The sequence below is a fragment of the Astatotilapia calliptera genome, chromosome 11 (genome assembly GCF_964374335.1).
Source record: "Astatotilapia calliptera chromosome 11, fAstCal68.1, whole genome shotgun sequence".
In the NCBI taxonomy this organism is placed as follows: Eukaryota; Metazoa; Chordata; class Actinopteri; order Cichliformes; family Cichlidae; genus Astatotilapia; species Astatotilapia calliptera.
The window spans coordinates 28,979,992-28,996,516 of NC_137432.1; the positions used below are offsets into that span (position 1 = coordinate 28,979,992).

The 16,525-nt window shown below is 40.0% G+C and overlaps 1 protein-coding gene across 3 annotated transcripts in view; it reads right to left on the bottom strand.

Moving 5' to 3' along the window:
- The window catches only part of LOC113031368 (mannosyl-oligosaccharide 1,2-alpha-mannosidase IC), a 202,119-nt gene that overhangs the window by 90,626 nt on the left and 94,968 nt on the right, over nucleotides 1–16,525 (bottom strand). For all 3 annotated transcript variants that reach the window (XM_026183375.2, XM_026183376.2, XM_080308059.1), the window contains exon 3: nucleotides 3,447–3,562. In XM_026183375.2, the coding sequence (XP_026039160.2) occupies nucleotides 3,447–3,562 (116 nt within the window). The remainder of the gene's footprint in view (nucleotides 1–3,446; nucleotides 3,563–16,525) is intronic.

Here is a 16,525-nt window from a genome sequence, read left to right on the forward strand (position 1 = left end):
GAGGAAGGGAGGCTCTGAAAGCGTAATAAAATTTGGAAGGGAACATGAGGGAATACAGTCCAATCTTAAAGTCGACATTAATCACACCTAATTACTCGCTTTAATGGGAAAAGGTCTGATGAGCTCACAGAGGGCAGCTGCTTTACTTAACTGAAACTTAGTCGTCATACTGACCAAACCATTCTTTACATAAATAAATCTTCATCAGACTCAATAAGTGCCTCGGTGCTGATGTGTGATGATGTTGCCAAATACTTGTTCAGTCTTTATGCGACAACAGCTTGTAGAGAAGCATGGCACAGGCTAACACGGGTAGATATACTCTGGAGCTCCTTTTGTCTTGGTAAATGGCTGAGCCGCCAGCATGGCCAGTCTGTCTGCTGAGTTGTTCATTCAGATATGCATCCGAAGCTTGTAGATGCTTCAAAGTCATATGATTAAGGAAGATTTCAAGGAATTTAATTTGTTCACATGGCACAGAGTTTTAAAGTTCTGTATTACTAAGTGCATTTGTTAAAAATATAAACGTGGGTATGTTTGGTTTCATTCCGACACAAAGAAGAAATCCTGTAGAAACGGGATAATAATGAGCAGCTGATGTCCAAGTTTCTCGGCGAAGAGGCTGAAACCTGCTGCAAACACTGTCAAGTCTGTGCTAGTGTAACACCGTCCTCTTCCTTCTGTCCTTGTTTCACTGCTGACAAGTTACAGAGCAGCTGTCACAACGTGTCAAGCTATGGCTGACAGACAGGCCTGAGCTGATAAATCTAACAAAGTGCTTTGCAGTGTGACTGGCTGAATCTGCTGACAGTAATGTAATTAAAAGAAAAATGTGAGCATGAAAATCCCCGTGTGTCCTTGCTCCATTCCTTGTACTACTGTATGCACCTTTAACTGAAATAGATTACACTTTATTTTATGCAAATCATAAGTAATTTGAAATTCTTATAAAAATTGTCATATACAGTGTGAGGTGTCACATTTTACAAAGTAATGCAATGCTCTAACCACATTCCATTTTTTGCTAGTGCAGTAATATCATGACTCAGCGCAAATTAAGTAATCACATTACATTATCACTACTATGTTGTTGTGCATTCTAATGTTAACACAACATTAGCTCTTTCAAACAGCATGCTAACACAAGGCTAGCACAGGCAATCGTTTTGAAGCCTCTCTCAGCTGGTTTTCAACTTCACTTTGTGCTTTTAGCTTTTTGTTCGAACTTTAACACTAAAAGAAAAATCTGTCAGTGTGTGCGACTATAGCCTCAGGTTTATATAGATAACTGGTAATTATGTGACTATGCATTTAAGGTTACATTATGAGTAGTGTGAAGAACTTTCTCCCAAGAGTAATGAAGTAACACAATGGTAAAGTAATGTGTAATGCAACACTGATTTTATATATATATTATTTGTAATTAATGTTATAATGAATCTAATTAAAACACTTCTATTTGTTATACATTCCATTTTTTTATTAAATTTTTTTTAAGGATTGCAACAAAATAATTTCTTAAATCTGAGAAAAATAAAGCATTTTATTTTTATTTTTTACTTCCTTGCTTGTTTTCTTATAATAATAAACAAACTACTGACCTTATGTGCTACATTTTTCCAGCCTTTGCTTTTATGCGGCATGTATTTCCTTAAGTGGCATTTAGAAAAGAAAAAAAAATGAGGCCATCAGAAAAATTTCTGTAGGCTCTCGACAAGCTTGGTGAAGTGAATCTGACAATCCCTATGATGAGCCAGTGTGCTGTTTTATATGTTTTATATGTTCAAACTGCAAAAACTAGTTCATTATCAAAATGACGACATTAAGAAAGAAGATGTAGAAGTCACTGTGTGTGTTTGCGTTTAAAGTGCACAGTTTACTGTACTTGAAATGCTGTAATTTGGGCGGAAAATGAGATATTTTTAAAAAATGTGACAAGTAATCAGATCTTACAGGACAAAGAACGGCACTTTAATGAGGACATGTAAATAATTTCAACTTTCCTGCAGAGAATAATTGCAAGCCTCTGCCCTGCAATGACCGCTGATGAAGACAGGAAGTGGTGAAGTAAACAAATTGTGGCATATAACACCCCTGACAAAGTGCACTGTGAAGTGTAAACCCGCGTTTGTTGTCTTTATTAGTGACACTGTGGCTGTTTGTCAGCAGCTGCAATTACTGGCCGTCACCAGCAGCCACAGCTGCAGTCATAGTTAAGAATTTTCTCTCTTCACTGGAAAAGGCCATTCGCTGTATTAACTGCGTGTGGGTGTGTGTCACGTCTCATTCCAAGTCCTTGGTATGTATCAGTGACATCTGTGCGTGCCATGAGTGAGAAAAATAACAGCTTTGATATGCAGGCAATAACAATCACTGTGCATTTCTTTACGGCCTCGTATCTGGCAGTGATCGACAACGTGCTGCGATAAAGCGCATCTCAAACGCAGTGGAAGTGTTTTTTAGGCCTCTGCTTTCCAGCAGAGCTGTTGACTGCATATTATTCAAATACAGTTCAGTGTTACTAGCATCATGTGCAGTATGCCACACGTGTCAAATGTAGTTAAGATTGGTTTTCTTCACCAACACACTCATAATAAACAAGTGTTTTTGGGGCCTTAACTGTCAACAAACAAAACAACTTCAACTTGAGACATTTGGCATGCTGTCATAACAGGCAGTGAATTGGTATAATTACTGCCTAGCGTCTACAGTAGCCTACCATGATGACAGTCATAATGACATAGTTGTGTTTGCAAGCTTTGTGTAATTACACACTATTACATAACCACATTTTATTGACAAGGTTGGTCCGGAAATGACCCCTTTCATTTGCAAAGCATAAAAAAAACAAAACACACTGACAAACAGGCTCACACATTACCTATTAGCAGCAAACTCCCTAAAAGCCCTTCCTGGTTGCCGCTTTCGCTCAATTCAACATGATATCAGAACTGGCAACCCACGCTGCTTGCAACCCAGCCTTTACAGACTCGCTCAATGAAAGGGTCATGGCCTCTCTTTGCCTCCTCTCTCCCACATTTTTTTAATCTACAACACCCTTTAAACCCTGCTCCAGCACTCTCTCCTTTATTTATCACATTTTCTGCCCCACAAAGACCTTTCAGAGAGGCAGAGAATTTCATCAGTCGGTAACACGGCGTGGCTGGTGGCCACACAGGAAGCTTTTGATTTCTGCTGGAATGTCCTGAGCTTTGGAAAACTGTCAGACTCAGTGGACACAATGTCGCTGTTAAAGCACAAAAGCACAGCTTGAAATCAATCGAGCATGCACGGTCACAGCTGAAAACTTCATTATGCTTATGTAGTAAGAGTGTGGTTAAGCTTGATGGAGGGGAGGATGTTGCCCCCAAGTTGCCCGAAAGTAAAATGCGAAAAAAAAGAAAAAAAAAAAAGAAAGAAACTTGACACTAAAATGAGTTTCTCACCGAATTTAGATCCAGGCTGGTCTTCACCCATTCCTTGGCATCATTATACTCATCCATCAAACCCATAATGTACAGAGTGTCTAGTGAGTCAACGACGGATGCTCCTCTCAGGCCACCTGCAAAAATCAGAGAAAACACAGTTATGCACGGAGACAAGTTCTGCTTGTTTTTAGGTTCTTTTTTAGCAGGATATGAGGTGAAAAGGTAAAAATCTCAACATGCAGTACCTGTCAACTATTCACACAACAACAAATCAGTCCAACAATTCGCAACATCCAACCAAATAAAGCTATTTCTGACTTTTCCACTGTGACTGCAAGTCTTTCTCAGACCACCCCGAGGTTTCTTTGTGTGGACAAGGTTTTTTCCCAGTGTATTCTTTATACAGCTGGTCGATCCTCTCCACGGTGAAGCAAAATACATTTTTATCGGTTAAATTTCTAAAATTAGTATACGTATGGGTGGAAAACAAGTCACTACTGCTACCTCTTATCTTATTATATGCATATACATGAGCTATCGGCGTGTTGCATGGAGTATTGTTTTAACACTGATGCTATTTTTACAGTAACTAATCCCTAAAGCGGTAATCTGTCCACTAAGACAGTATGCATTTCAACTAATTTTTTAAAAGGGTGGTTTAAAGAAGATTTGAAAAGAAAAAAAGTAGAAAGTAGAATAAATAACCGACAAATCATTACTTTATTTCCTGCTACATAAGTCAAAGTCTTCGAAGATGGATAACTACTGAGATTTAACTCTAAACCTTTAATGTGGTGGTTAGCAACAGCAACTTGACAGCGCGTGTGATAAAAACTAAAACATAAAAGTCTCCCTCGCGCCGAGCTTCAGTAATTACTGCAGTGATGTTGAATGATAATACAAAAACAGCTTTGTGTGGCCCACATGAAAAGCATCTTCTCTCCGAGATTAAAGCATCTTCTCTCCGAGATTAAAGCATCCGCTACAAAGCACCAGTCACTGTAACATGAAAGTCAAGTCATTTAGGAACCAACCACCAGAGGGGAATAAAAGAACCTGTATACTGATTATTGCAAACATTCAGCAGCTGCTGCTGGATTTCCCGGAGTTTGTGCGCTTCCTGCATCGACTCTGCGTAAATGTCACAGTGTAAAATCTGCTTGTCTGCAGTGACTGTGGATGCACGAGTGTTTGTCTTTGTGAATCTCAAGCTATTTATTTCCTTTCATAAACTAAACGAGAAATGCTAACGGATGTTTATTCCATCCTTATGAGAGATTGCATGGTCCATTTTCATTCTCATATGACCAAATATTATGCAAATGGACCTGAAGCCCACAAAGACAGCGCGGCACAAAGGAAGAATACACATTACCCTTAATGAATTACTGTGTAAGAGTTTAAAGGCAAATTGGGGTTTGGAAGTTTAATAAGAAGAAAGTGGGACTAAACCGGCAGAGAATTAAACTTCTTGCGGGCTGAAAATGTAGATGAGGTGAAAAAATGCAATAGTGTGGAAACTGAACTGGTTAAGTAGGAGAGGTGACGAAAAGGCTTGCTGTTCATCTCTGAGAACTTAGCCTAGAGTAGATGGTTGGATTGATCTGATGCAACCATTCAGCAACCAGGTACATCAAAGACTTCAATTTTTATGAAGAATTATTTTCAAAGCTTGCCAAATATGTAAATCACAACCATGCCTTTAGGTGACAACACAGAACTGAAAAACTGAACTTTTTCAGATCCTGTTCTCAACAGACGCTGTGATTTTGTTAATGTTTTGTGTTAAACTGCTAGAACGACCTCAATACTTTTCTACTCACAACAGATAAAATTAGTTTGTGTAAGTGAAAATGTTTCATAGCTATAAACTCCACTTGGACATTTAATCGACCTTAATGCTCTGCAGTTTTAGCCCAGTAATGTTATTACTACTGATTCTGTCACTCTGTTCACATAATCATCCGTTAAACAAAGTAACAAAAAAATGTTTCTCCATATCTACAGCATATTCTATAGCTCTATATCTTAGCATATTCTATATTAGCTTATTTTATCTGGAAGGAAAGTTGCAATTAGGGCTGCCACGATTTGTCGACTAGTCACGATTACGTCGACTATCAAAATCGTCGACGACTGATTTAATAGTCGACGTGTCGTTTGAAGCTTTGTAAGATCACAAAAGACGCAGGAATAATAGCAGGATTTAAGAGTGTAATAACGGACTGAAACAGAAGATGGCAGCACAGCATGTACAAGGATGCCAGCTGCCGTTAAACCCCGAAGAAGAAGAAGCAGCTGTGTCCCAGAATTCATAGCGCGGCCCTGCTTAGTTTCCAACAATGGCGGTAGCTAGTTAGTTTTAATATTACTCTTATTATTCTTTCTGGGTCACAAAATAAACGTTTAACATATTTTCAGGCGAGAATGTAGCTGTGTAAACCTCAAATATCTGCTCAGTTTATCAGGACACCACATATTTTCAAAAGCGCTCCGACGTTTTCGGAGACGTCTGTTACCCACTAGCTCGATAGCTAGCCGGGGGCTAGGTCACTAGCGCCGTGAGAACACCGGACTCCCGGCAAATTGTTTTCAAACCCACCGCCGTCTTTCGCGACTCAGGTTAAATATATATGAGTCACTTAGATAAATTAAAAATGTTATTGTTTGGCTTTTTTTTAGTATTTTATTTGTTCCTGAGTAAATCGGTTTGGCTGAGATTAAAGTTATAGTTTTTACACAGCTGAATAAACGTCAAGCAGACAGCTGATTATCAGAAGTGTGAGATGCTGGAGAATATACTCCAGTGTCCTGTTATATTTTAGATAGCAAGGAGTTTATTAAACTTCACCGAAACAATCTGCAAATTTCATTAAAATTGAATAAACTATCATCTTGTCTTCATTTTTAGTTAGCACCTTAAAAGCTTAAAGCTGTAAGCTAATGATAGTTATATAAGAGCAGATGCTGCTGGTGCAATAAGCTGTAGTTTTACGTCCAGTGGATGATGATCTGATTAGTCGACTAATCGCATAAATAATCGGTGACTAGTCGACTATCAAAATAATCGTTTGTGGCAGCCCTAGTTGCAATAACAATAAATCCCCCATCCATTCATGTCCATGTCAGCATCCTTTCCCCAGCCACCTCCTATAGCAGTGGCCAGTGGGGCACTCCCAAGACAGCTGACAGATGCAATGTCCCAAGGGTGTCCTGGGTCTGTCCCAGTAGGACACAACTACAACACCTGACCTAGAAGTGTTCAGGAGGTCTCCTAGTCAGATGCCCAGACCACACAAAACTGTCTCCTTTTGATGTAGAGGAATAATGGTTCACCTCTCCTTCCTGAATGACTGAGCTCCTCAACATCCTTCTAAGGATGAGCCCAGCCAACCCTCAGATTAAGCTCATTTCCACTACTGTCATTGGTTCAGTCACTGCCCAGAGCTCACAACCATAGGTGAGGGTTGGGAAACTGAGAGCCTTGCTTTCTACTCTCAGGTCTGTCATTACTACAACAGTGTCACATTCATGCAGACGTTTGATCAATCTGACTGTCAAACTCCTGCTTCTCTCACTCATGACTTGGGGAGACTTGGGGCTCATCATGCAAGCTGGAGGTCATCATTTGATGAAGCCAACAGAACCACATCGTCCACAAAAAGCAAAGATAACATCCTGTGGACATCCTGTGGCCATTGACTGTGCCTTGAAATCCCTCAGAAATTAAATTATGATTAGAAGTCCAACACCCTACTGGGAATGAGTCTGACTTATTGCCAGCAATAAAAACTTTTTCGTTTTTCAGGAATCAAACAGGCCACAATACCAGGCCAGATACCTCATACTTCTAAGTACTCCCCCCAGGACACTTAAAGGATGCAGTCAAATGCATTTTCCAAGAGCGCAAAACATTCAATTCAATTTATTTATGAGCAGGCTCAAAAACCCGCCAAAGCAACTGTTGACAAAAGTGCTGAACAACTAAAAGAAAATATGTATATTCAAGGATATGCAAGCACCCTCGAATATTCCTTCCACCGCCCAAGAATGTCCTCAGTTGCAGTTAATACTGCTCCATCATGTGGGTAGGAGGCATTTTGCCTCTCCCGAGTCAACAGGAGCAAAAAAGAATAAACAAGTCGAGACATTTAAATCTCTCTCCATCAACTGGTTTGTTTAAAATCTTGTTTCAATCATCAACTCAGCTATTTATATCTTGAGCAGTTTCAGTTCTGACAGCATTTACCCTGCTCAACATTATTAGCATGAGAGCAAAACTCTCCGCTTCACCGTTTGCCTTTCACCTCGTCTCCATGCCTGTATGAATTAGCCGATGAGGTTAGCACAGATGAGTGACTTGGCTTGACTGAATGATGGAAGTCACACTCTTTGGCCATAAATCTAAAAGCATTTAATGTAAAAAATGTAGAGAAACATGATGTGGAGCTTTCTGTCTGGTAAATCAATTTTAAAGCCACATTCTTGTAATAGTACTCCCTTTGTTCCAGCACTGAAGTCCTGATGAGGTCGCAGTGTCATGGCTGTAGCTATAATACCATCTCACTTTTTAAACACCCTCTGCTGTGTTTTTCGTCTTGTTGTCGTATACTTTATATTGTCATCGACGGGGTAGTGCTAGCTTCAAGCAAGACTCACACTGCTTATATATGACCTACTATCGACCATTTACTGTCCGTGGTGTATAAGAGCGTGCAGAAACCGAGCGTGTTTTCAGATGCAACTCAAGCCTTCATTCTGTGTGAAGGGGAAGTACTGTTTTTAGTTTGTTTTCTAGCAGCCTTATCTCTATTCTGTGACAAATAGTAATGATGACAACTGAGAGGAGGGGTGTAATCAGATATCCAATGCCCTCTGGTTATCCAAACCCAGAAGCAGCTCTCTGTGGCTGCAGGCAAAACAGAGTGTGGAAAATTCCTATCGAAAACAGCACCAAAGCTAAGATGATTGATTGACTCTGAGGAGCAGACGGAGCAGATCAATCCATCATGGTGTACTCCTCCTACTTCCATGGTATAAGACCCTATTTATTTCTGTGGCCTTTTTTGCTACAAATGGAAGAAACCCTGAGGGGTCCTCTGAAGATGGGGGTAATTGGTGTGCCCTATTGTATTTATAAAGACTGATCAACATTCACACGCACTGACATTCATCACAACACGATCTCGTTTGCATTCTCATGCATCCTGTTGCCCTCTTTAATGTATTTTACATATTTAATGCGAAGTTGAAAACAAACTGTACACACAGCACAAGCATTATTTAGAAACCAAAGCTGTCTCAGTTAATGCCTTGGAAAATAAAGAACAAACAATATAAGCATAAATACCCAACCGTTAGGAGTCAGCCTGAAATACTACTTGACATTAAATGGCCACGATTCGACTGATTTATGTTTGGGGTTGGACACGGTTTCTTAATGAATGACTTTAAAAACTGACTGTCAAATTGTTCATACATTTTCTCAAGAACTGATTAAGAAGTCATTAGTTCAGCAAAGGCTTGAATGTTTTATTTATTTATTTTAAATAATAAATTCTAAAACACAATATAACTTTTGAGATCAAATAAAAATATTTCATATGATTACTCAAAGTGTGCTTGGATACGCCAGCGTACTCGTGTCCTGCAAGCATCACTACCGGAAAGTAAGATGCGAGTGCCAGAGTGTGTGTGTGCGTAGGTACAAAGAGTACATGGAAATCCATTAGTAAGACATTGGCCGGTGGGTTTTCATTTATCATAGCTGTCACAAGCCAGTCAGTGTCGGTCGGCGGGGTTACATTAGACGGCCCCGGTCCACATGATCAATCACTCAGCACGCTCATGTTGCGAGAATTAGTTCATTCTCTCTTCTTCTTCTTTTCTATAAATGCATGCACGCACCACTGATAAATATGAATCAGGATAAGACACTTCTTTATTGAATCCCTCGGGGGATAGCTCAGAGGCAACATTTCCGCTCTAATTTCATTTAACCAGCACATACTGCATGCCAAATGTATGGTAATACTCCTGAAATGAAATCCAATGATCATTGTAAATTCCATCGACTAAGTACATTAAAAGTGCAATACTGTTAACCAGATAAGAATAATCAGATCTCAGAGATGGATCGTTTTAATACACCTATGAGAAAGACAAATCAGAGTTTATTTGTTTCTCATTGTTGCTGGAAAGTCACAGCACAAAGCTGAAAAAATAAAATATTACAAATGTGCTCAAAACTCGGACCGCAATAAACCGGGGGCCTGTCCAGGATCTATTGTACTTTTTGCCCTGGGGCAGTCAGTACAGGCTCGAGCTTCCCCTGTGACACTGAAATAGACGAGCGGTTCACAAACTGGATGGATGGATATTTAAACTGCCGGGTGGATCTAATTGATGCAAGAGCTGGGATTTACAATAATTGCACTGCCCCGTTACCAGTGGTTGCCAGTAACCAATTATCAATTGCAAGGCTAATAAGCATCTTGTTTGCACTAATGCTACCTGACACCAGTAAGACAGTAAGTGCATCAGTGTGTCTGTGTGATTTTAAAGGCATTTAGCTGGTTGCTATTCGAAGCACATGGTCTGCATCACAGATAAAGCACACAGGCAATGGTTCTGTAGGCGAGTGGGCTTTTGATGAAGAGCACCAACAGAGCAACAGTGGGGAAAGAAGTAAGTGGTTTTAGAGGGAGTAGGATTAAGTAGGGTTACAGAGCAGAACATGAAAAAGCTTGGGAGAAACACAGAGTGTGAAATGTCATGCCCATCAATCAAGATTGACTTTTCTGGAGGGCTGCAATACCAATTGTGTGCATTAGCCTCTTTGAGGAGAAGATGTCAGATAAGTCATTGAATATCAATAATGAAAGGACGGTGGATCATCTGGATATATACGCTTGTCCCTGAAGGTGCATATCACCGTTCATTAAAACGCATCTTTTTATGTCAGCCTGGTTTTAACTGCAATAACTACACAGCATAGACGTTATAGCACAGACAACATCAGAGTGATGAAGTTTGCATAGCAAGGAGGTTGAGCTCGGGGGGGGGGGGGGGTCCTGGTTAGCCTATATACGCCTTCAACGCCAAGCCAAGATAGGAAATTAATCAAAGTGATAAACGAATCGGATATTTTGAAGGTTTATTTTTATTTTAAAATATGATTATGGCATAATACGTTGGTAGACGTCCCATCAAACCTCAACATTATTTGAGGTTTGATGGCAGCCATTTAAAGATAAGCCAATAGTAAAAACTGTGCCACAATCAGTGGGGACAGTCTTCTGTAGCAGCTAATAGAAGCTACTTACTCCCAGATCCTATCCCACTTGCTACAAGATGATAGTCAGGAAACCTAATCCTCCTGATTAACATTTTAAACACATGCTACCAGTCACTTCACAGAACTAGGCTGCATACACAGGGCTTGTTAAACATGTTCAATTGAATCCTTATTTTCAATTAAGACTGCACAATTTGTTCACTTTACACTGGACTAATTTGTGCCTGCATAGTTCACGTCTACTAATCTCTAAAAAGACCGAGTCTAAAGCAATACAAACAAGAGTTACCTTATTTTTCAGTTTTGGTGCAACAAGCTACCAATTGTCTGGTGTTTGTTTCTCTTTCCTTCAACAAAGAATATGACACATGTTTAAAACGAACGTGAAAGAGCAGGCGGCAGCTGCAGAGACAGAGCTGTTTGCAGAGGACTTGTTACTGAGCTGCACTGCTTAAATCATAAGGCTAAGGAAAGCTGACCCTGCACCAAGAAATATGCAGAGTGTGTTGCATATTTCCAAACAACTACGCTGGGATAAGAAGAAAGGAGATGGAAGGGTCAGAAATCAGCTCAGTTCTTATTGAAGTGACAAAAACAATAGACAAGAGACTAGACAACTGATCTGCTGTTAAGAATTCATCCTTTATGTAGATACTGGAAAAACACATAAAAACAGCTTTTACTTGATTCAGCTGAAGACCCAAAACTGCCGAATTATACCTTTAAGAATTAAATTACCAAATCACCGTACGTCGCCATCTTTTTATCTGTATTTTGTTCTGCTTTTCATTTTGCTTTTATTACATGATCTTCTTCAGCAGAAGAAATTTCACAAACCTGTAGATATCTATAATCATAAAACTAAAAAATAATTTTATTCACAGATTTATTTTATGCACTCGTCAATTAAGAAAAGACTATAGGAGATGTTTTTCAATAAAGTTAGCAGTCTTTGTCTAGAAATGGAAGTCGTTCTTTTCTCAGAGTACAGTGTGCGAATATATCCGCATGTCTGCTTTGTCTTGACTAGCAGTACCATGCATATAAATCTTCTGCTTCTCTGCTTTTGTATTGCATGCGCGCACATACAAACATGACATTATTCTACTCATTACGCAAATAGTAAGTACCTAGAATGGACCACATGGAAAAAAGAAATGCTGACATCTGATTGTAATTGCACCCCACATATGCTCATCTCTGCCCCCTTCAGCATCTCCATTTTCACCATTATGGTAATCACGTAGTCGAACTGCAAAAGGCTTGCGTCTAATGGTTCTTTGTGCCTTCCAGAACAACAACCATTTCTTGGCAAGACAGAGGAAGGGAAAGAGAATTGGCAGATCAAGGGACTTTAGAGCCGGAGTCAAAGGAAATTTGTTCCATTAGGAGGACTGAGGAGAGGGAGATGACTGAACCTGAGGCTTCAGCTAGAACTGCAAATAGCAGATATCCTTTATGTCAGAGCGCATAATTGTTTAGTCCCCACGTGCTGGACAAGAAAGCTGGTGAATACTTGTCAGGGGGGTGGATGCGTGATTGACTCCCAATGCATTTTAACATATTCTGAGACACCGAGCTTTAAGGAGGACTACTTTAGTGTTAGGCAAGCCTCAATATTTGTAAATGACATAGACTGCATGTAGATGGATGCAGCCACAATTATCATGACACCACCCACGCCTTGAGGTCTCAAGCTGAGCATTTTAAGCATCACTACCTTTGTGTATTTTTTGAATACTGGACATTATGAGTGATGGCTGGATCAGACAGGCTTTATCCTGCTTTATCATCAGTTTTACTCTAGTTGAGATCATGATTTAAAAATTAAGATCACAGGGTATTAAAATAGACAATAAAGCTATCAGCAAAGTCTAAGAAAGTTGGTTCTGTTCATTTTGATGTTGTGTTTTCAGTGGAAGAGTTCCAGGACATTTCTTCAGTCTTGGCTGATTGCAGATGTCCCCAACATTATAAACAGTATATTTGCATAATGATTGAAAGTAGCAGCACTGACTAACAATGGGGCATGTAATCAGCTTTGGGATCATTGATATGCAAATTGTCATTGATCAATGGCGATGAGATGAAAGGTTTCTCCCAATGAAAACGCAACGTTCAGAACAAAATCAACTTTCTGGGATTTCCTTGCCTGGATGATTGAGCAAGCATTGTGACTGTCAGGAAAGTGTTTACTGAGGACATAGATCAATTGAAAAGACTTGTGATTTTCTTACAGACTTACAGTACAATTAGAACCAGATGAGTTGCAACCTTCTGGCCATTCAAAAGTATTCAGATTTCCCCAGTGGAGACATTTGGAAAGAAAGAAAAAAAAAAACTTGTGCCACCGGGGCAGCACGGTGGCACGGTGGTTAGCACTGTTGCTGCACAGCAAGAAGGTCCTGAGTTCAATTCCACCATCAGGCCGGGGTCTTTCTGTGTGGAGTTTGCATGTTCTCCCCGTGTTTGCGTGGGTTCTCTCCGGGTACTCCGGCTTCCTCCCACCGTCCAAAGACATGCAGCTTGTGGGGATAGGTTAATTGGATAAGCCAAATTGCCACTAGGTGTGAATGTGAGTGTGAATGGTTGTCTGTCCCTATGTGTTAGCCCTGCGACAGACTGGCGACCTGTCCAGGGTGTACCATGCCTCTCGCCCTATGACGGCTGGGATGGGCTCCAGCGCCCCCCGCGACCCTGAAAAGGATAAGCAGAAGCGAATGGATGGATGGATATATCGAGATGTGTTATGCTGTGTTAGAGAATTGTGATCCGCTGTGGCAGATCACAGTGCTGGGGCAGGAAGAATTACCAATACACTATCAAAGTGTCAAAGACTAAGAAGCTAATCACCATACCTTAGCAGAGATTAATCCAATCGGAAACAAATACAAAATACAAAGTGTCCAGACATGATTAAAGAGGCTCTAGACTTCAAGCAGTACACACATCAATCTAATTGCAGCAATCTAATTTGCCACTCTGGGAAAGCGTGGCGTGTCAGTGGAGCAGCCCTGTCTGATATGACAGGCTCTCAGATAAGATTACACACCGCACACAGTGTTATCGAACCCCTCGCCTCCTCCCTGTCCTAAAAGCCTGTCTTGCATTGATCTAGAGACACGGCTGAACAGTAGGAGAGGGGGGGGATTAAACATCTGATGCTCGGTCAAACCACAAAACCTGATTTGGGATGACAGCTAAAGCTAGAGGCTCTGATTAGGCAGTTGATAAAGCACTAACAATTCATCCAGTTGTGAGGTCATTCAACTGGTATCTAAAGAATGAATAAATAAATGCTCGATAGAAATCCGCCCTGCAAACACAGACTTCCTCTCATTATTAAAACAAAGGCACTGCTCTCCATCACGTACACCAGACGTTTACTCATCTGAACTGTGCTTTCTAGCTCACTAGTTGCACACAGAAAAAATGTGCAGCCCAGGCCATTTAGGAGAGCTGTAATAACCTGTTGACAAAAAGCACCTGTCAGCAGGAGAAATTAAACCAGCCATCTTCAGCGAGCAGCTGCTCTGCTTCATTTGTTCAGTACCTCAGCCATTTAAAGGTAAAGGAGGATCCTGGAACTAAAATGCTACAGACAGGTAAGAATTTAAAGAGAAGAAAAAGAAAGAAAACAAAGTGTCTCATTACAGTGTTGGGCCATCATTACCCGCCAGGGCAGTTTTAGTTTTTTTCAACAGATATTCCATCATTTTGTGTTTGGACAATGCTGGTGGATGCACTTTCTAACACATCAGTTCCAGATCTACTGTATATTTAAAGGCCACAGATGTGCCCTCATGCCCTAGGCACTGTAATCCTGGAGGAGATCAGTCCCATCAGCGTACAAATCAGAGTTAAATAGTGATCACTGATTGGCAGTAATTCTTTAATCTATGGGGACAAGTAATAGCAAAATATCCATGCCAGGACAGTTACATTCAATTTAATTTATACAGCATCAAATCACAACAACAGTCACCTCAAGATGCTTCAGCTACCAGGTTAACTGCAGCTGTAATTCAGGCTTCTCCTTTAATTTGTCACCCATCTGTATTTGTCCAAAAGATATACATATAGTGAAAGCTGATTTTTAAAAACAAACATTTAGAGTTGTTGTTTTTCTTGACTAGTCTAGAGCACTCAGTGACTATTGGCAGCATAACGGGCAGCAAAATAAAAAGTTTACATTCAGTCAAAGTGGGAGATTATTTGGGGAGAAAAGTTTTCAATTATAGAAAACTATTTCAGGTTTCTGACAAATCTATAGAGAACCAGTTTAGAAGCTGCTGGTGAAAGATACTACAGCTTGCTCACCTGCAATTTCACACTCAATTACTAAGGGAATGCAAACTTTCTAACAATATTTCCTGGAGGAATGTGAGTTGAAACACTTGTCCACAATACTCAATATCAATTTCTCTTTCACTGCTTTACCAATTCCTGAGTTCATTTCGGTTTTACCGTGTTTTGTTCCCAGGATGCCAGAGACTGTTAGGTCTATTCAACCCCAACCACCAAGCCACCGACAACAACCATGAAATGTCTCCCACACTGTCAGGCTGATTCTGAAAGTTTTTCCAATCTTTGCTGCAGGAATGAATGATTTTTTACAATTGCAGTTATGCATTGTGGCACAAGCTTCCTCCTTCCCTTCACTCAACACAGACAGAGTCCCACCTGCCAGCGATTGGATTGATAACTGTCAATAAAATGGGAGGAAAGTGTCTTCTGTGTAGGCAGGATGAAATATGTGCATATGTGCATGAGCTTTAGACACTACAAGCTGCAGCAGCTGAGGCACTGATTTGCTCGCAGCTAGACCTAATGTCAAAGTAAGTCTTTTCATGCAAAGACCCAAAACAGCAACACTAGATAGGGCTGCTCGATTATGGCAAAAATGATAATCATGATTATTTTCACTGAAATTGAGATCTCGATTATTTGACGATATTTATTTAACCCTTTAAGACCTAGTATAGAACCAAGTCCGCCAGAGCTTATATTATTTTTTTACATGTTGTAGTGCCATTTATGGGAGCATTTCAAGTTGCTATACAACTGTTATAGCCCATATTTTAATAATATGTATGCATTAAGTCCATAGTAAGTACATTAATTGCAAAAAAGTGCAATAAACTACAAAAAAAATTTGAAAATCGTTTTTGTTTGTTTTTTTACATATATTTCTACTTGGAGAAATTTAAGAGGTTTATCCCTCAAAACTTTAAATACAAAAAAGTTGCAAAAAATAGTTTACAACAACAGGAAACTTATTTTGAGTGTCTTCATAGTTTTATTTTGGAGATATACCAATTTTTATATACTGCAGGAAAAACAAAAACAAAAACAATCCTATGATGCAAATTTGCAAAGAAAACAGCATGTGCATCAAAATAAACTATTTCCAGCAGTGCAATTCGAGTTCTAAACATCCCAGAAACTATTCAGAAAAGTCAAACATGACCAGTATAGGCTTTTAAGGCCTACAAGTAAAAAACTACATTTCCGCGAAAATGACGTCACTTCCGGTTTCGGGCAGGAAATGGCGGACATGCGACAGTTCGCGCTGACGTCTGTTTCACTGTGGGAAGTGTTACGAACAGCTGATCGGGTCGGCAAAGCGTGTTTCTGGAATATTATGTTTTTGTTCCTGCAAGCGCTTTTTATGCAATTTTTGCAAAGCTTTATGTGGAAGGAAACCGTGACCGAGGACAAGCTGATGGCATAAGATGTAAGTACAACTCCTCCGGTTTCATATGCAAAACAAATTATTGCGCTAGCTTACACGGTTCAG